The sequence below is a fragment of the Manis javanica genome, chromosome 2, assembly GCF_040802235.1.
Source record: "Manis javanica isolate MJ-LG chromosome 2, MJ_LKY, whole genome shotgun sequence".
In the NCBI taxonomy this organism is placed as follows: domain Eukaryota; kingdom Metazoa; phylum Chordata; class Mammalia; order Pholidota; family Manidae; genus Manis; species Manis javanica.
This window is the reverse complement of record NC_133157.1, coordinates 4153676-4174588: the sequence shown is the minus strand read 5'-3', so window position 1 is coordinate 4174588 and position 20913 is coordinate 4153676. Positions and strand designations below refer to the sequence as shown.

Here is a 20913-nt window from a genome sequence, read left to right as displayed (position 1 = left end):
TTGGAAAAAATAGTTTGGTACATTTTAGTTATAAAATTCATTTACAGGAGGTTCACATGTACTTACCAAATTTGCTCCTCCTAATACACAAAACATGTCACTAAGTAAACCATGCACAATAAATCCAGAAGTAAAACAACCTGTTATGTAGAATATATTCATGTTGCAGGAACTCATCCTGAAAGGCAGGGCGCTTCCTTCTACGCCATGTAAAGGACAAGGCCAAGAGCCCCATTTCTCGCTGTGCAGTCACATTAGCTACCAATGACGGCATGGCCACGCCAAGAGGCTACACTGCACATGTGAGATGCTTTATGTAAACGCTTTTATCAACTGAACAACGGTTTCAAATGCGATGTCAGGTCTGACTTTCCTGCTGGGACAAAGGCCTGCTCACTAGAAAGGATTATGTGGCTCGCCCATAATTTCGTCATCAGACTCAATGGATGGTGAACCAACAAGTGAACACGGGTGAAAACAGCATCACACTTACCTGGAAACACATTGGGTGTGGGTGTGGCAGCAATGTCTGCATCCTGGGGACACTTTTTCCTCAATTCAAGTGCCGGGTGAGCAGAGGGAGAAGTTCCCACCCCCAGCTGTTTGTAATGCCTCCTTTACAAGCTCACGGAATTTTTAGATGCTCTAAATTGTACCACTGCGAGTATCTGCTAAACAGAGTGCTGTACCAAGACAGCAGGAAAGCCAACTTCATGAGATTCCTTGCCGCAAGCACACACAGGAAGCTTACGGAACCAGACCCACAGTGGGGCTCAGCCCGTGCTCCCGTGCCATGTGGCCAAGGATGGGCTCCCCACCCACAAACAGAGCAGGGCTCACTCTGCGGGGAGAAGTGCGTGCACCCTCAGTGACAGCGTATGCTTGCCAGCAGGTGGGCATCTGGACACCAGTGCAAGGGACATGAGTGATGAGGCAGGAGATGTTAAAACTTCTGGCAACCAAACATTTTTTAAAGGTCTTAACTGTCTGCTTTAGTAGAATTTCTAACACAGAGGACTCTTTGCTTGAAAAGCAGATGACAGGAGAGATTTCAAATAGTGTAATTCATTTTCCAGGAGCTGTTTCCCCACCCAGATCAGCACCCACTACAAGCCACTGGTTCTAACGATTGTCAGTGGTTACTGATACACACTGTCACGTCTAATGCTCTCAACTCATTTTGTGTGGTTTGGAAACTGGACTTGGAAATTAGGGAGCCACTCCCTATGGCCATTCCCCTTTCACAGAAGCACAGTCCACTCTGACCAGATACTGTACAGCAGAGGTGTATTCCGCTCAGACAGGTCCCAAAGATCACAGGCAATCTGCCAACTTCTTTCTGGTTCTTCACTCTAAACAACGATACTCCTCTCCCACCCTTCTCTTTTCATAGGGCGCTTCTTCCTGTCTCACATGCGTCTGGCCTGTCCTCACAGTTCCCAAGCTGCCAGAATCCCTTGGGAAGATGTTTGACATACAGCTTCCCAGGCTGCACCTAAAGCTAATCTGCTGGATCCTCCCAGTCGTCTGCCAGCTTTCACAAGTAACCCAATTGAGGTGGTTCCCACCGAGCCACTCCAGCACTCATCTAACACCCAGCAACCACTGGATTGGTAACCCACCGGGTTATGGGAAGCTCACAGTACACTGGGGGCATCTGAATGACACTTCAAGAATTAGTCTTTCATTTCATACTCTTCTATTTCAAGGACAGTAAGAATGTTATAGAACTATATGTTCACTAAAGTAGAGATGAACTCGTCACAGAAATGTAACATCTTATGCCAAGGTACCTCACCTAAAAAAAGTACACCACCAGTAGAACTTTACTGAACAGAACTCTGCCTCTCAAGTTTCTCTCAGGAGACACCAGTTGTTTTTTAAACAGAACAAGAGACATCTGACCCACCAGCCCTAACTCAGCTTATTCTACACTCCCCGGGCTGTGGAAGAGATCTGTCTGTCCTAACCTAACAATGATTGAAAGGGCCTGCCCTCCTGAAGTCTTTTTTTTTTTATATATATAAAGTTTGTTCTGTTGAAAATGATTAACGTTTTAAGCAGCGGAAAGAAAGGCAGTCAAGATTAAATTTTAAAAGGATTTTGTTATTTGCTATACAAATATACATTTTAACTTTTACAACATTCACTCCAGTCTGACCTTCTTTATAGAACAGGAGATCAACATTTCCAGTCTCCGGCTTCAAGGACAGGATTACTGATACACAAACACCCTCTGAAAGCTTTTGCAACTGAAAAAAGTACTGAAGATGACCCACAGGCTCAGGCATGTGGATGCACTTTCCATGTTTTCCAATAGCACACAAACTCCTTTTAGGAAAAAATCATCTTATCTGAATGGTCCTTTTAGCTGGTTATCTTAAGTCTGCAATAACGCTTATGGCTGAAAGTCTATGTCATTTGGCCTTCACTATAAAAGCTTTCTTTTCTTTGAACTATCCTCCTCCAGTCTCCTCTTCTCCCAGCCAGAGTTCCTCTCTGTGTGATGGCTCTCAGAGCTATGCTTTTCCAGGTCCCCTTCACTGAAAGCCCTGGTCTCTCTTCGATGGCTGAGATTTTCTTCCTGGCCATGTTTTCTTTTACTTGTGGAAGCTTCAGTACTAGCAGCCGGAGGGTCACCAGGCCCGGGAAGTTGGTGGCTGCTCAGAGGAGCTACTTCGGCAGTGGACGGCTGCACACTCCCGAGATTCTGGTGACTCACAGGAAAGCCTGGCTCTTGCGAGGGAGGTGCTGCTCCAGGCTGCTGGGGGCTCAAGGGCTGTGGCTCCTGGAGGCATTGCCCTTTGCGGTCCATGCCCATCCTCCGAAGCAGGCGTGGATCTCGCAGCCGGTCCCGCAGGGGAGGCCGCTCAGGACCCTGAGCAGGGATGGTAACAGTGGCTCCCTTGGGGTCCGAGGGTGCAGAGTTTGGGGAAGAAGCAAATGATGTATGGGCAAGTTCACTGCCTAGTCTGTTGCCAGGCAAGCCACCCTGGGCCCTGGGCGCCTCTGGGGTGATGGCAAGGGGGTGAGTCAGGCTTCTCTCAAGTGCCGGCTTGAGTTTCAGAATCTTTGTGGCATCATGTCTGTAGTTTTTGTCACAGGTCTTAACAATGGCACCGCGCTTCTGTGCATCCTGAATCAGTTGATTCCAATGCTCATTTTCCTTAAAGAGGAGAGAGAGAGTTACAGCCCAGAGAAAGACTCATATGCCTGAGAAGCATGAGGTTCCAGCTTTCATTTCCAAACAAATAAGTATACATATTTCAAGAATGGATTCTCAAGAATCCATTACTTGCTAGACAAGGCCAAAATATACATGTAAGGACAGTAAAGCCACATTACTAGAAAAGAACACTGGTCACCACCATGAGCTCTTCCACCACTTCAACCACTGTTACTCATGCTACATGGTAATCCACTGCCACATGGAGCTGCACCAGCTGCCAGTAGCCTCATGTAGCTATTAACATTTCAATTAATTAAAATGAAATAAAACTAAAGATTCAGTTCCTCAGCTCCACATTATGAGTGCTCAGTGGCCACAGATGACTAGTGGTTAGTGTTCTGGACAGTGCAGAAACAGACTGGCGCCATCATGCAGGCAAGTCCCCCTTGGCCGTGCTGACCTAGAGTCTTGTCTGCCTGTTGGTCAGGCCAACATGCAGGAACGGGAAGGCTTAGTTTCTTTTCAGGAAGCCCTAATGTTTGAGTACATAACTGTTCTAGAAAGAGGTCTATAGCTTTCAACAAATTCTCAAAGGCCTCCCAAACTCCAAAGAGTTAAACGAACTGAATCCACTGAGATACTATTCCAAAGGTATCACCCCACTCACTCTCTTTTCTAGAGAAACACCTCATGAAGAGCACAGTGAAGGAAAAGAGAAAACGGATGCATCTTGCCCCTCAGCCCTCCAGAGTTTCCTCAGCATAAACTGCTTCTTTACAACTACCAGAACTTGAACTTATTTAGAAAGAAGGAAGAGTCAGCATGAGAGCCAACAAAGGACAAAGGTGGAAGGAAAGAGAAGGGGAGAAAGAGAAAAGGTTAGTTCATTTGGCTAAACAACCAAAAAAAAAGGCCCCAAGGACAATGAAAGCTGAAGGCCCAAGTGATAGGCCGGGAGTTTCTAAATTCTCTTCCTTCCAGCTCCCTGTGTTAGCACTGGCTTCCCAGCATGCGGGCACTGTCTGTGCCACAGCTGCAGGCCAGAGTCTTCAATCTGTTTTATGCCCTGGGGCTCACACAGACTTTCCCTAAGAACATTCCAGGGAATCAACTCCCGGCCCCACTTCCCCCTCAGCTCTCCGCCCCTCTATGCATCCTTCACAGTCACAATGACTCACTCTTCCTAAATCTGGGCACAGAGTGCATGCCAGGCCAATAGAAACTGCTGGATGCAAGCCACATAGAGGGGGCAGTAAAAATAAGGGTGCCTGCAAGGCTCCTTTAATCAGGGCATCACTGAAAGACACAGCTCTAGTAACATTTTACTTTTCACATTTAAACATTATCAAAATTCAACTGTGTACAAGTAATAACTAACAAATAGTCAATTGCCAAATTATTTTGTAACACTCAGATCCTTACCATCACAGGAAAAACAGTTTAAAGACCTTTCATTCTAAGGGAACTACAGTCACAGGAAGTTGCAAAAAGCAGTACAGAAATGCACCCTTCAAACAATTTCCCCCATTATGGAAACAATTTTTTACACTTTCATTTTATATATACATTTTTGTGGCAGAGAAGTGTGATAATGAGGTTAACAGAAAGGCTTTAGTTGTAAAAATAAATTACCCCATGAATTTTATCCTAAACAAGTATGAATGGAAATTAAATTTCAAAAAGTAGAATACTGCTGCTCTATTTCATGGGATACACTAAAGAACCACAGAACAGATTTAAGTTTTATTTTAAAATGTCAGTATTTAGAAATAAACTTATGATAAAAAGTTTTCAGTATCTACTTAAGAATAGGGGATACACAGCTTATAAAACTTCATCCAACAGGGCACACCACCAACAGAAGATGGAGACCACAGGTCTAGGTAGGGGTTGGATGAGAAAGACTGTACTTGGGTGCCCTCTGGAGGTAATAACTAAAACGGGGCCCATCTACTGAGTTGGCTCCTCTCCTACGCTTGACTTTGTTAAATGGAGAATTAGAAAACGGGAAGTTATTACCCCAATGAGACAAGCAGCAGATACACGCTTTAGCTAGCTGTGATAGCCCTGAGCTAAGCCGCGCTACTTGCTCGCTGAAGGCGTACGCTTGCCACCTCCCCCAGAGGCACAGGTGTCCTGCAGAGGAGCCTGCACAGTACCCACCAAGGGGACAGCGGGCGGCACTATCCTAAGGGCACCCACACGCTCCCTCCCTCTCTGCCATTAAGTGGGGCCAGTGACAGCCACGTTTACTGAGTGTTACCAAGTGCCAACAACTTGTCTAACACTTTACACGTATGGATTTGTAGGTCTTCTTGATAATCTTATGATGTACATGGAATTTTCTAAGAAAGGTCATTCGGAGAGGGTGTTGTGGATATCTGGGCTGAGGCGAGCAGCTTACATGTGTACAAGTTCTTGTGGCTGGAGGACAGAACCACCACGGAGAGTATGTTTGCTATTTGTAACCCTCAAATCATTTCCATCTTGATGGAAAACAAAACACAGAACCTTAGCCCAGTATCAGTAACAACGGGCAACCTTCTGGGTTCTCTGGGGCCCACGGCTGTACCCACCATCAGGGTCCTTAAATGTCCGAGGATGAAGAGGCTGTACTTGGCTCGTGTAATGGTGACATTCAATCTTGGCAAACTTGCCAGAAATCTAAGCGAACAAAACAAAAGAAGTTAACTTCTTTCTACAGAATGACTGAGCCTGTCAGAACAGGTGAGACACAGCAGTAGTTCTGACAGATTTTCTTGGGCTCCTTCTATTAAAACCACAGGACTTTCCCACTCTTGTCTCCAACATAGGGTGCCTGGCAAGGAGGCAACTGCCATTAAAACGGTGAACAAAAGGCCTGGTGCTTTCCTTCAAAGTGATTTGTCAATCTCCTATTCTGACTTGGACGAGGCACTGGAAATTTTAACAGTATGATTTTTAAGCCTTAAAAACATCCTAAAAAATATGATATGAGACTAAACATATTTGAGATTATTCAAATATTGTGGAACCAGTGCAGAAATACCCAAACACAAGACAAATGCATCAATGTGAAAAGAGCTCAGAAATAATAGAATTGGCATATGGTGAAACTTCAAAATAGTTGGGAAAGAATGATCTATTTGCAAATGGTGCTGAAATAACTGCCCTCCACTTGCACACTCAGACTATTTCTATGGAGGGGCAGAAATAAATTACTATTCTCTTTAAGAACAAACACATTTACAATCTGTAAATTCCATCTGCTTTTCATGAAAAGGACAAAATAATTGCCTAGAGCCTCAAGGCCCTGAGACTCGAGTTTTCTGTCATCCATTATAGGATCCTTTGCATCTTTAGTAAGTAAATTGACAGTGGTAGTTACGGTTAACAAACTTACCCAAAGCAGGAAAACACAAGAGGAAAAACCACTTTATGACATATAATGGAGAGAAACAAGGCCCCGCAAAATGCACTTGATCCAATGATTTACTTCACTTATTAAGTAAAAGAATAGATTCACACATCAGGAGAAGCAGACTTACCAATGGGTTAACTTCACAACGTGAACAAGAAACATTCATGATAACATAGTATTTTTAATAAGACAATAAATAAATTATGGTATTCTCTAGGGGTGGTTGGAAACAGATCTAGCTCTGGATTATAAACAAGCAAGAACTCAGTAATGACAGTTACCCAATGGAGCCTTGCATGGTATTTGCTCTGACACACGTAACAATGATGCAGTCTTTCTGGCGACCCTGGAAGGCATCCACAGTACCGACTTCTGCAGGCCTATTGAAGAAAGACATGTTTACTGGGAAAAGTAAGATAATTATTAAACATACACACTTATAAAGTAGTATTTTTCAGGCGCTTTTTCATGTTTTTACTGACATGTAATTCACAGAACATAAAATTCACCATTTCCAAGCATACCATTTGTTTCTAGTACATTCACTATGTGGGGCAGCCATCACCACTCTCTAATTTCAGAACATTTCCACCAACCTAAAGGAAAACTGTGCCTATTAGGCATCAATCTCAATGTCCCCCTCCCCCCAGGCCCTGGCAGTCACTAATCTACTTTTTCTCTCTTTGGATTTTTCTATACTAGAAATTCCATATTAAAGGAATCATAAGGTATATGGTCTTTTGTTTCTGGCCTCTTAGCATAATGTTTTCAAAGTTCATCCATGTTGTAGCATGTAACAGTACTTCATTCCTTTTATGACTGAGTATTTGTCCAGATACACAATTTATTTCATCAATTTACAATTGATGGACACTTGGGTTGTTCCCACTTTTTGACTATTATGAATAATGTTGCTATGAACATTCACGTGTAAGCTTTTGGGTAAACATTTTTTCAGCTCTTTCAGGTATAACCTGAAAGGAATAGAATTACTCAATCATATGGTAATTCCTATGATTAATTTTTTAATTAACTGCCAAACTGTTTCACCAAGTGGTTTGGCATTTTACACCCTCACCAGCAATGTATAAGGGTTCCACATTTCTCCACATCCTTGCCAACACTTGTTACTGTCTGTTGTTTTTTCTGGACTACATCCATCTTGGTAGGGTACCCCACTGTGGTTTTGATTTGCATTTTCCTAATGACAAATGATATTGAACATCCTTCATGTGCTTGTTGGTCATTTGTTTATTACCTTCTTTTGAAAAATGCTCTTCAAATCCTTTGCTCATTTAAAAAATTAGATTAATTATCTTTTTATTATTGAGTTATATGAATTCTTTCTATATTCTGGATATGAGACTCTTATCAGATATATGATTTGCAAGAACAGATCTTCCTTAAGATGGGGTTACATCCCAAAAACCACTGTAAGTTGAAAATATCATTAAGTTGAAAACACATTAATACACCTAAACTACCCAACATCAGCGCTTAGCCTGGCCCACCTTAACCATGCTCAGGATGCTTACGTTAGCCTATAGTAGGGCAAAATCACTGAACACAAAGCCTATGTTATAATAAGGTGTTGAATATCTCACGTAATTTACTGCGTGCTACACTGAGAGGGAAAAACAGGACAGCCGTCCAGGCGCAGAAAGGGTGTCATGGATCAGCTGTGGATCATCAGTTGTGATCACATGGCTGACTGGGAGCTGAGGTTCGGACACCACCACCCAGCATCATGAGAATTGTACCACATTATCACCAGCCCAGAAACGATAAAAATTCAAAACTTGAAGTGTGGTTTCTACCAAATGTTGAAAGATCCTAACTTGAACTGTGGTAAGTCAGCAACCATCTGTCTCTCCCCATTTTGTAGAAATCTTTTTATTCTTTTGATGGTGTCCTTTGACACACACGTTTTTAATTTTTATGAAGTCCAATCTGAGGTCATACAGATTTACACCATTGTTTCCTTACAATTTTCTCTCAGATTTAGGATAGTAATCCATTTTGAGTCCATTATTGTATGTGGTGTGAGACAGGGACTGAAATTCATTCTTTTGCATGTGGATATCCAGCTGTCCAGCACCACTTACTGAAAAGACTGTCCTTCCCCACTGAATGGTTCTGGCACCCTTGTTGATAATCATCTGGCCCAAGTGTAGGTTTACTTCTGGACTCTGAGGTCTACTGGCCTACAGGTCTATCCTTACAGCAGTATTGCAATTTTGATAAGTAGCTTTGCAGTCTAAGTTTTTAAACAGGGAAGTGGGAGCCTTCCCAAGCTATTTACTGTTCTAAACTATTCACTTCCATGTGTATTTTAGACTAAGCTTGTCCGTCTGTGAGAAAGTAGTTGAAATTTTGACAGCATTAACACTCAAAACTGTAGATTAATTTGGGGAGCAGCGCCTTGTTAACAATAGTAAGTCTTCCAATCCACGAACAGAGTGTCTTTCCATTTACTCAGGTGTTAACTTCTTTTAACATTTTGTACTTTTCAGTGTACAACTCTTATACTGATTATATTTATTCCTATGTATTTTGTTCTCTTTAATACAATTACAAACAGAATTATCTTTTAAATTTCTTTTTTAGATTGCTCTTTGCTAGTGTATAGAAATACAACTGATTTTTGTATATTGATCCTGTATCCTACAATTTTCCTGAACTAATTTATTAGGGCTAATAGTGTCTCTGTGTGGCTTCTTTAGGGTTTCCCCTACATAAGGCCACATGATTGACAGAGATAGTTTTACTTCTTACTAATATGGATGCCTTTTATTTCTTTTTCATATCTAATTGTCCTGCCTAGAACCTCTTGCAATGCTGTGTAGAAGCAGCAAGAGCAGGCATCCTTCCTAATCTTGGGAAAGTCTTTAGCCTTATCAGCAATTGTGATGCTAGCAATGGGTCTTTCACAGATGCCTTGTATTAAGGGTGAGGCAGTTCCTTTCTATTCCTAGTCTGTTGAGTGTTTTTATCATAAAAGGGTGTTGGATTTCAGTCAAATGCTTTTCCACTTCTACTTAGGTGATATGTGGGTTTTCTTCACTTTATTCTATTAATAGGGTGTATCACACTGATTGACAGTTTCCTATGTTGAACCAACCTTGCATTCCTGAGACAATCCTACTTGGTCATGATGTATGATCTGTTTTATACGCTGCTGAATTCAGCTGCCACTATTTTCTTGAGGATTTCTGCATCTATATTCATAAGGAATATTGGTCTGTAGTTGTTCTTGTGATATTTTTCCTCGACTGGTATAAGTTAATATTGGCCTGATAAAATTAGTTAGAAAAGGAGCTATTTTTTTAAAAAGTTTGAGAAGGATTGGTATTAATTCTTATTTTCGTGATTGGTAGAATTCACCAGTGAAGCCTGGTCCTGGGTTTTTCTTTGTTGGGAAGTTTAAACTCTGTTTAAACTTTACTTTTAATTGCTCAAATTTCTATTTTTTCTAGAATCAATTTCAGTAGTTTGTATGCTTCTAGGTTAAGAAATTTTTGACTTGGTGGATTTCCAATATCTGAACTTTAATTTTACTGTTGAGGTAAAAAGGAAACAAAAATAAGATCTTCATCCTATACATAAAGGCACTAGAAGGGGTTAAATAATTTAAGTGAAAATGTGACTTCATGAGTCTTGCTAGAATTAGAATTTAGACTAAAAAGTCATGGAACTAGAGGCAAAGGCCTGTAGAATCTCTCAGTCAATTTCACTGCCAAGTATAATGGTGACAACATTCCAACGGACAGGAGGGACTCGGTCTACAGAAGCTTCCAGTGTGACCATTCCCTACCCAGTACAAGTCTATGGAAGCCAGTGTCCCAGTTCCTTGTGCTGCACTACCCTGGTCTAAGACCATTCCCCAGAGTTACAGCTGCTTTTCTTGTTTCCTTCTATCACCTTTCTTCTTTTCAATTCAATAGAAAAACTGGAAATATCTGTAAAAATATAGATGTCTCACCCTTTTCTACCAAACTCTTTGTCCAAATCCTTCTGAATCATCATCTTCTGAGCCTTGTAATGGGTTATTATGCCAACGTTTCGGAGTGTAGCATCCCTTCTTTTGTCTTTAATAAGTTTAATTATTTCCATTACCAGTTTTATTTCTTGAACATTTACATACGAGCTAAATCAGATGGAAAAAACAGTAACACATTAAAACCAAAGCAGTGCAATGGCTGACTTAAGTTCCACTTTTGTTTTCCATTACAGTAAAGGGCAGCAGAGGTAGGTTTCATCTTTATTCAGTCAGTAGTGACTCAAACAGGCTGCTATAAAGACCATTAAAAATCATACATACAAATAAATATAAAAATAACTGCCCAATGAAATGTGAGGTTGTGAGAGAAGAGTTTGGAATCAACTGAACTTTACACCCTATTTTCTTCATCTGTTAAAACAGGGATGCACAGTAAGAACAAAGAATTTAGAATAAGAAGATATGAATAATAAATAGATAACATTAAGGATTTACTATGTTCTACATACTGAGAAAAGTGCTTTTGATGTATTATCTTTCTTAAATCCCCACCACTGGCTCTGCAGACCACGTACCACACCACCAAGGGAATGCCAACCACAGAGACTAAATTCAGTGCAGAGAAGACATCAACCCCTGAGAACAACATGGGGTCCTGGCAAAGGGTCACAGCCTCACCGACCTCACCCTGTGCTCCTCACTCATCTCCCAAATGAAACACATGCCCTCATTACCTTGCACCAACACTGCACCTTTAATCCCAATGCTTCTGTGCATTTCTGACTTCTTCACTGAATGTTCCCTCCCTCCACTTCTGTACCTGAACTAATGCCTGATTCTTGCTCAGGACAGCACAGAGGTGGCATCTGTATTTCCTCCTACTTCCTGAGCACTCCTGTGCCAACAAACGCAGCCTCCAGACTGTTTACCCTCTACTCTGTCCTTTGACGTTGTTTAGCAGCCACTGCTCCTTTTTGTGCTATAGACCACCTGAACATGGCCCATATTCACAATCCAATATACTAGAAGTACTGTCCATCCTGTCTCACACCTTGATTTAACTGAGTCTGTATCCTTTATAACACTTAACCCACCTGGAATAATTAATTGCCTGGTTTTTCCCTGGTTAATGTGTCTCCCCTGTTAGACCACAGCAACTTTGCACTGGGCCATGTCTGTTTTAGGCACAGCTGGATCTCAGCATGTATTTCACTCAAGTGCTTACCATATGTTAAGTAATATCTCCATTACACAGCTATGAAGGTTAAAAGGCTGAAATACATGGAGAACAACATCAGCAATTTATGACAGAAGATATTAGCCATTTAAGTGAAAATGACTGTGCCTTGGCAATAGGCAGATTGGTATGTATGGAAAATTTTTTTAATGTAAACATGAACAAAGATAACAAATCTACACCCATCACTAGGAATTGAAGAAAGCAGAGAACATACTCATTATCCCGTCTTTCTGAACCATCTCCGACATCAAACACAAGGTAAGGTTGAAACGGCCAGTCTGATGAACACCGCGTGGTCTCAGTCAGTCTACAAGAAAGCAGCCACCATTCAGAATACAAGTCAAGTTACAAGAAACATTTTCTTATTACTTTTTCTGAGGGAGAAGGGAGCTGGGAAAGTAAGGGGACAAGAAAGACTTTCTTCTATTTAAATGTGCTTTAGTGAAAGGTACAAAATGGACTTTATTTATACATTAGTACTAGGGAGAGTGACCTATCTAATTAAAATACAACAATTGCAACTGGGAAGTTACTTATAAGAGAAAAGAGCCAAAGAGTACATAGTCCCTAACTCCAATGGTTCGGCTTATGATTCTTTGACTTTACGATGGCACAAAAGCAATACGAGTTCAGTAGAAGCCATGCTTTGCATTTTGGATCTGGATCTTTTCCTGGGCTGGTGATACGATCCTCTCTGGTGACGCTGGGCCGTGGCAGCAAGCTGCAGCGCCCAGTCAGCCATGCGGTCACGTTGGTCAGCAGCCAACACCCGGACACCTGTTCGTTCCATGCCCGGACAGCCATTCTGTTTTCCCCTTTCAGTGCAGCATGCGGTAAATTATGTGGGATATTCAACACTTCATTATAAAACAGGCTTTCTGTTAGACAATTTTGCCCACCTGCAGGCTAATGTACGTGTTCTGAATATGTTTAAGGTAGGCAAGGGTAAGCTGTGATGTTTGGTAATTAGGAGTATTAAATGTTTTTCAACTTACAATGGGTTTATTGGGACTTAATCTCTCTATTATAAATCAAGGAAGATCTGTACTATGTAGAATATGGTGTGATTTTTTTCCCAAAAAAATCTAAAAATAGAAAATGTAAAAAAAAGATATGCATAGTACAAAGCCTGGAAGTACATATACCAAAATATTACCAGTGACTGTTTCAGGGTAGTATAAATATGAGCAGTGTTTCCCCTTCTTTTTTGCTTATCTGCATTTGCTGCAACCAACATGACTTTTAGAATGAGAGAAAACTATTAAACTGTTGATTTATGCTTTTTATGATAAGACTTAAGACCACAGTAAAACAGCAATTCTTCCTAAGCAGCTAACCCTACAAATGAGCTATGAAACTATGACTGGGGCTCACCTATTTGTTTTCAAGCTTTTGTTATAAACATAATTAGAAGGGAAGAGACATATGTCTGGATGCATCCTGTACTGAACGGTGAGCTGTACGATGGGCAGCCTGCCAATCATATTGTGTTCCAGGTACTCCTCCAGCAGCTTGTAGAAGCGAGCCATCATTGACTGGTCATAGCCATGCTCCTGGGCTTTCTGCTAGGGGACATAAAAGTCATTTCCAAGAATTTTCTTATGCTTTCCCCAGAACAATGACTGAGCTCTAATATGTGCATGGCAAAATTTAGGTGGAGTAAGATTACCAACAATCAAAGATTCAGAGAAAGGTGTTTGACTCCAGCCCTTGAAAAGGCACGTAGGTTGACTGTAAAAGTTGAACTATTTTCTCTTTATTTAGAAAACCCATATAATGTATATGAAAAGCTTTGAGCTTGTGAGTGACCACAACTGAAGCTATTTTGATGCCGAGGGAGGCCATGTGAAAGAATCAATGATATGAGGTGCAAAGAAATGCAGCACGGATGGTGACGATTACTTCTGGAGTGTGCTCTCCCTAATGCAAACGCCTTTCAGAGGCCAATTCCTTCATCTGTCCGTCCATCTATCCAGTAAATACTGATCATCTCAAATTTGGGGTGCTGAGACTGCTAAGGTGAAAAAGATCAGAACTTATATTCTAGCGGAGGAGACAGGAAAGACTAAGTTGATTTCATAAAGCCAATAATGGGTACAATCTGCAATGTGGAGAACAGTGACCTTGACGACAGCTAGAGAGCACTGACACCGTGACTTGGGAGATACACTTCAGTGGCAACATCTCCAAGATTCAAAAGGTACTAAATAATCTAGGAGCAAAAAATGTGCTGTGAAAAATGTACTAAGATGATGGAATCTTGATGAGCAATGTTAGGACATGGCTGTTGAAGATACACCTGCAAGATCTGAATAAACCTGCCCCACAAACTATGACTGAAAAAAGGTATCACTTCCTAAATAACAGATTATTATAGATGCGACTTCAAACAGGTTTGTGTGACTCAATAAAATAAATTAAGTTTAGCAGATGTTTAGCAACTTCATCTACATCCCCCAAAATGTACGCAAATTAGCTAAGACCTCATTTTGAATGTTCTCTGTGGCAAAAAAAAAGAAAAGGACTTAATATGAGGTAACACATCTACTTTCAGAAAAAAAAGTCTATCCTACAAAATGACGGAGCTTTATATGTCATGACATAGAAGGATATGCCCAATCTATTTACTGATTAGAAAAAACCAATTTGGCACGGAATGACTCCGTAACCTTTAAACAAAGCCAAAACCTACCTACATATGCTGTATACAAACCTTGCAACTGCCTTACACACCATATTTTATTAACTTGGTTACTATATGTTACCCACTAGATTGTAAGCTCCACGAGGACAGGGATTTTGGTCTGCTTTCTTCACTGTCAATAACACCAGCACATAAAACAGTGCCTGAATTAGGCTGCCACTCTATAAATTTAAAGAAATGAATAAACAAACACACAAATGACCAGGAAAATATGTTAAAATACTTACTAAACTGTTCACAGTAATTATGCCTAGAAATAGGTGATCAGAAAGGCATGTTGAGGAAATTAACCTTGTAATTATTTTCTAAATTTTCCTCAATAAGCCTGTAACATTTCTCCAATAATAATAAAAAGCCTGAATGGCTTTTTTCCATTTTTGCCATTTTTATCAATTACTGAAGGAGGCAGTGAGGTAAGGCCCATCAACAACACCTACATACTGAGGCCCTTCAACAAGTTAAATCAGTAAATTTTTAAAATACTGTGTTACTTAAAGACATGCACTCCGGAGCTGGGTTTTCACTATTCATGAACAGCCTTCAGCACTGCTGCAGGCTCTCTCACTCAGGTGGTGTGCTTCTAGGTTATGCCCCACCTGATCACATATGTGCTCAGAGGCCAAAGAACTGCACTGTCACTGTAAGTGATTCACTCCAAAGCCAAAAGACAGTGACAACAAAAACCGCAGTCATTCATTCATTCATTTCATAAATGAACAGGAATGTTTGAAAATGATCTGTGCTCTGGGATTGCTCATACAGGCACTACTCTGTATTTGTATAAATAATTGTGGGAATCTTATTAAATTGCTAAACCAAGGTCTAGACCTATTCGGACTACACAAAACACCCACTGAATCCTGATTCTGGCGTGTATTTCTGGAAGCCACCTTTACTGAGATAAAAAAAAGTAGAGGATCACAATCTAGGTGCTGATCTTCCCACAAGGAGAGTCCACAGTCTCCTCTCTTTTCCTGTCACCCACACTTTAAGAGGATGAGGGTAAAGACATTTTCTTGTATTATAGGGTAAAGGATTCTAAAACTAGAGATGTATTCTAAAAATAATTTCCCTTTTTAATGTTTTCCTCAAATTTGTACATATTTATTAAATAGAAATATGGAGGCTAGGAAACTTTTCCTTGCTGCTTCTATTATAGTTTTGGTGTTTATATTATTGAAATAAATCAGGTTACAGCCCTTTAAGTAGTTGCACACTGCCTTTACCAAAGGCCAGCCCAATGCTCATGGAATATGGTATTGTTTTGTCTTCTGGTCTCTGACACTTACACTGCTCCTGTCATACCTGGACATAAACACAATTATGAACAAGCAGGTGTTTTCAGACCTTTTTTTATGAATATGAAAAGGCTCACCACAGAAATGACAGTGGGAGGGAGCTGTTTAGGATCTCCTACTAGGATAAGCTTGTTGCAATGATGGATGAGCGGAGTAAGGGTGTCAACTTCAGAAGACTGCCCAGCCTTGGAGAGAAAGTACAGGATGGAGAAAGTCTTAATTATCCTTGTTATTTATTCATTCACGCAATTTACCTAATTCATAAAAGTTCTAACCATTCAGAAAAGTACCACATCTTCTTCTTTTTCATCAAATATCAAAAATAAGGATTTTCCTTGGTTAGAAACAATTGCAACAAGAACACTCTTACCAATTTTATAAAACCACAGGTGTTTTCTGCCACCACTTAGGTGCCACCACCACTAGCGAACTAGCTGCCAAGCTGGCAGGTGCAGACTTCCTGTCTGTGTTTCTGGCTGCTGCTGGACCGCCTGAAGGCACTTGGAGGCTGTGCCCCTGCCCCCACTCCCAGTGGGCCTCTTCAGTTCCAAGACTTGAGTGCCTCTTAGTTCAGTGATGTTTTCTTCAGTTATTTCATCACTTCCACTTTCTCTGTTCCCTCCTTTTGGAGAATACTGTATCTTGGATCTCCTACATTGATACTCTATATCTCATTTTCCATCTCTTTTGTCTCCTGGCTCTACATCCTGGCAAACAGTAGGTACCCAACAAATGTTTGCTCAATGAATAAGCTGGGTATTAGTTGAAAATATTGTGGCTCAGAGCTGACCAGTTATACAAAACTGCTTCAACAAGGTAACCTGAGATCCTCTAAGCAGGAGCTAGATAATCCTCAGGAGAGATTTTTTTAAGGAGCAATCAGGAATCCTTAAGGCTACAACCTCAAGACTGGAAAAGCACTTTTAACTGAGGGGGGTATCTAAGAGAACACACAAAATGTGGCAGGTAAAAATAAAATGCGGAAAGACCATTTTGCTACAGCTCAGCAGCCATGCTTCACTTAAGACAGTCCCCGCAGCCCTAGTCAAAGCAGATGGCTGACTGCTTACGGACCTCATCAACAATGACACAACTGAAGGGGAGACCCCCTTGCCCACGAAAAGCAGACTCGAGCAATAAACCACCACTGGTGCTCAAGGTGCAGCAGACGACATGGGACTCCAAAACGATGATACTCTGTGTTTTTTGTGGGCGTCCTTGAACCTAAGAGAATAAAGATGAATCAATATCCAGTTGTATATAAATTCTTAATTACGGTAGACCTACTTCTACTATAAAATAACCATTATTTATTATGTGACAGAATAATATTTAGTAAATGTTAGGGGTGAACCTCAAATCTAGACAATAGCAGAAACAAACAATATCCAAGGTACCACAAACTGCCAGAAAGAACACTGCTTTGCAGTGCAGTTGAAGCTTAGAACATGATTTAAGCACATTAAGACAGATTTATTCAGTATGGGATTTGGTCAAAGTAACAATTCTTATAGTTAGATAGATGTATGTGGACAGGCATCAGAATAAGTAGAGATTAAAAAATCCTACCGAGTTGAGAAACAATTATTTGTGTAAAACCAGGGTCAGAACTAAGCTTCAATGTACACTGTTCTGTTAGTGTTTAAGTATGCAATGCTGTTCTTTCTTTTGTAAAGTCTGGTACCAACAAAATGCCTGAAAAACTGATGCACATTCTACTTCCACAGTAAGAAAAACAACCTTACCTACTCCTGTGACGCAACATACAATAATGAGACCAACAGTGTGGTCACCCTCAGAATGTCCAGCACTTAGTTAATAACCTAGTCCTCTCATCAGATTCAGTTAGCCTATTTCTGCTCCTGAAAGTAGCAGCGATTCACCCCTGCACTGTGATATGGTCAACCATGGGCTCCCAGGCATGTGTTTAAGATTTAGGAAGTGGGTGGTAACTGTGGCCCTCCAGGGCTCACATGTTAAAGCACTGTCACACCTTTCCTCTCAGCCATCTACTAAGAAAACTGCCACTACAATTCATTCAGTGGCCCACAGAATACTGTGACACACAGCAGAAACCACATGTCTATAAACATGGACTTCATCCTTAAATTTGGGAAGATTAACTTTGGGCTCAGTTTAAAATTTTAATAGAAAACTTTCCATATTATTCTTAATTTAAATAAACTGCTGATGGAAACATACATTAAATACAACTGTACTTATTTTAGCCATATAGAGAATATATAATAATTCCTTCAAGAGAGAAATCTCAGCTCAGAAATACCAGTGTGACCTCCCTCCCCGACCACTAACTGGTGTTACGAGGGCTGCGTGATGAGGACATACATCTGGCTTGTCCCAGTTTTGATCAACCTAGATCTCAGTTCGTATTTTTATATCCAAAGAATACTGGGGAAAACATTACACATGTTATAGAAGGATTATCATCAAAAACAAGTGCAAAGAGTGTATGCTTTCAGCTAAGAAGTGAAAGCAAAAAAGGTGCTTGTACTTTCTTATGCCAAATCCCAACCACTGTCACTCTACTTGAATCCAGACATGATTTTCCTTTTTTCTTTCATTTTAATAGGAAAAATACCTAAAAACCTATTTTTATTACTTATCTGATGATAATTATAATTGATTTTGCAGTGCGGGGGGGAGGAGAGACCTAACAGTAATTTTTTAAATACTTACCTAGACCTAGTAAAGGAAAAACATATTTTATAATCACCTCTTTCTTAGAAATCTCAGGTGGTGATAAGAATTCATTACTAGAATGAGATTCAAGATGGTGGCATGAGAGGTGAGATGGAGAATTCCTCCCAAAACCACAGATAATATGAAAATGTAGTTAATTGATACAACTAACCCTAAAACAACAAGAAAGAAGGCTGAACCAGACTGCATACTGACCTCACAAACAGAGCAGACCTCATGAAACAGGGTAACGTAAGAAAGCCTTAATCCGGGGGGACCTGAGCCCTTCCCCCACCCCAACTCACCGATGGGAGGAAGAAAAACGGAGCAGGGGAGGGGGTGGAAGCCTGGGACTGCTGAACACCCAGCCCTGGAGATCTGCTTTGGGAGCAGAAGCCTACACTGTGTGGTGCTCTGGACACTGGGGAGCTCAGACAGGAGGAGTGCTTGAGAGACAGATTCCGGCCATTTGTGGAGGGACAGATCCACACCCGGCTGCTGTGGGACCATGGAAAGGCAGGTGGTCTGAGAGGCTTCCTAGTAGCAAGAGTGCTGCTGAATGACTGGGGTTTGCATGGAGCTTGCTGCGTGGGAGAGGGTACAAGGTTCTCTGGGCGCGCTCTGCCCAGCTGCGTGGAACTTTGAGGAGCTTCAGGCACCCCATTCCCCTGGCTGACTTCTTAGCTCCGAGGCCCCCCAACTGTGACACACAACCTGCTGCACCTTGCTCCTAGCCTGCCAACACTGGTTCACAAACGTGTAGTCACTGTGCTGGCATTAGGCCAGCCAGAGGGAGGCCCCGCCTACAACAGCTAGAGACACCAAGCACAGAGGCTTACACCTGTGGGCTCGGCCCACCGGCTCTGACACGGGAGACAGGCATCGCAGACAGGAATCAGGAAACAGATCTTTCCTCCCCCCAGGCACCAGCTCCGCTCCCGGAGGACCCCCAACATCACTCTAGGGGCTGAGCAGCTCCAGAGACTGGAGCTTCTGGGCACTAGTGGGCACCACACAGAAATAGGAAACATCAAAAGAACATGGTTTAGACCAAAATCTCACAAACCCCAGAAAAAGGGTCAAATGAAACTGAACTCACCAATCTGCCTGAAAGAGAGTTCAAAATAAAAATCATAAACATGCTTATGGAGGTACAAAAAAACATTCAAGAACTCAGGAACAAATTTAAGTCAGAGAGTCAATCAGTAAGAAATTCCATATCTGAAATGAAACATACTATGGAGGGATTTAAAAGCAGATTAGATGTAGTAGAAGAGACAATAACTGGAATAGAAATTAGAGAAGAGGAATACAAAGAAGCTGAGGCACAAAGAGAAAAAAGAATCTCTTAAAGAACTGTGCGATGAATCCAAATGGAATAATATTCATATTATAAGGGTACCAGAAGAAGAGAGAGAAAAAGGGATAGAAAGTGTCACTGAGGAGGTAACTGCTGAAAACTTCCTCAATCTGGGAAAGGAGACAGTCTCTCAAGCCATGGAGGTGCACAGATCTCCCAACACAAGAGACCCAAGGAAGACAACAGCAAGACATATAATAATTTAAATGGCAAAGATCAAAGCTAAAGACAGACTTTCAAAAGCAGCTATAGAGAGAAAAAAGATCACATACAAAGGAAAACACATCAGGCTATCATCAGACTTCTCAACAGAAATCTTACAGGCCCAAAGGGAGTGGCAAGATATATTTAATGCAATGAAGCAGAAGGGCCTTGAACTGAGAATACTATACCCAGCAAGGTTATCATTTAAATTTGAAAGAGGGATTAAACAATTTTCAGATAAGAAACAGTTGAGGGAATTTACCTCCCACAAACCATCTCTACAGTGCATTTTGGCGGGACTCCTATAGATGGAAATACTCCTAAGGCTAAATAGATGTCACCCAAGGGATAGACAAAGAGTAGAGAATACGATCATAACATACAAAGAATGGAGGAGGAAAAAAAAGGAGGGAAAAAAAAGAGAGAACCTTTAGGTTGTATTTGTAATAGCACACAAAGTGAGTTAAATTAGACTGTTAGATAGGGAATTACCCTTGAACCTTTGGTAACCACTAATCTAAAGTCTGCAATGGCAATAAGTACATATCTATCGATAATCACCCTAAATGTAAATGGTCTGAATGCACCAATCAAAAGATATAAAGTCACTGAATGGATTAAAAAACAAGATCCATCTATACTGCTGCCTACAAGAGACTTACTTCAAACCCAAAGACATACACAGACTGAAAGTAAAGGGATGGAAAAAGATATTTCATGCAACTAACAGGGAGAAAAAAGCAGGAGTTGCAGTACTTGTATCAGACAAAATAGACTTCAAACCAAAGAAAATAACAAGAGACAAAGAAGGACATTACATAATGATAAAGGGGTCTAA

The 20913-nt window shown here is 41.1% G+C and overlaps 1 protein-coding gene across 8 annotated transcripts in view; it reads right to left on the bottom strand.

The window, feature by feature from the left end:
• Positions 1-2085: 2085 nt before the first annotated feature.
• The window catches only part of SETX (senataxin), an 87385-nt gene continuing 68557 nt past the window's right edge, over positions 2086-20913 (bottom strand). For 7 of the 8 annotated variants that reach the window (XM_073222371.1, XM_073222377.1, XM_073222368.1 and 4 more), the window contains 8 exons: positions 16886-17035; positions 15889-15996; positions 13184-13374; positions 12024-12116; positions 10552-10716; positions 6851-6949; positions 5746-5833; positions 2086-3166 (listed from right to left, as the gene is read on the bottom strand). In XM_073222371.1, the coding sequence (XP_073078472.1) occupies positions 2432-3166; positions 5746-5833; positions 6851-6949; positions 10552-10716; positions 12024-12116; positions 13184-13374; positions 15889-15996; positions 16886-17035 (1629 nt within the window). In that variant the 3' untranslated portion in view covers positions 2086-2431. The remainder of the gene's footprint in view (positions 3167-5745; positions 5834-6850; positions 6950-10551; positions 10717-12023; positions 12117-13183; positions 13375-15888; positions 15997-16885; positions 17036-20913) is intronic. The other variant, XM_073222379.1, reaches the window with a different exon arrangement.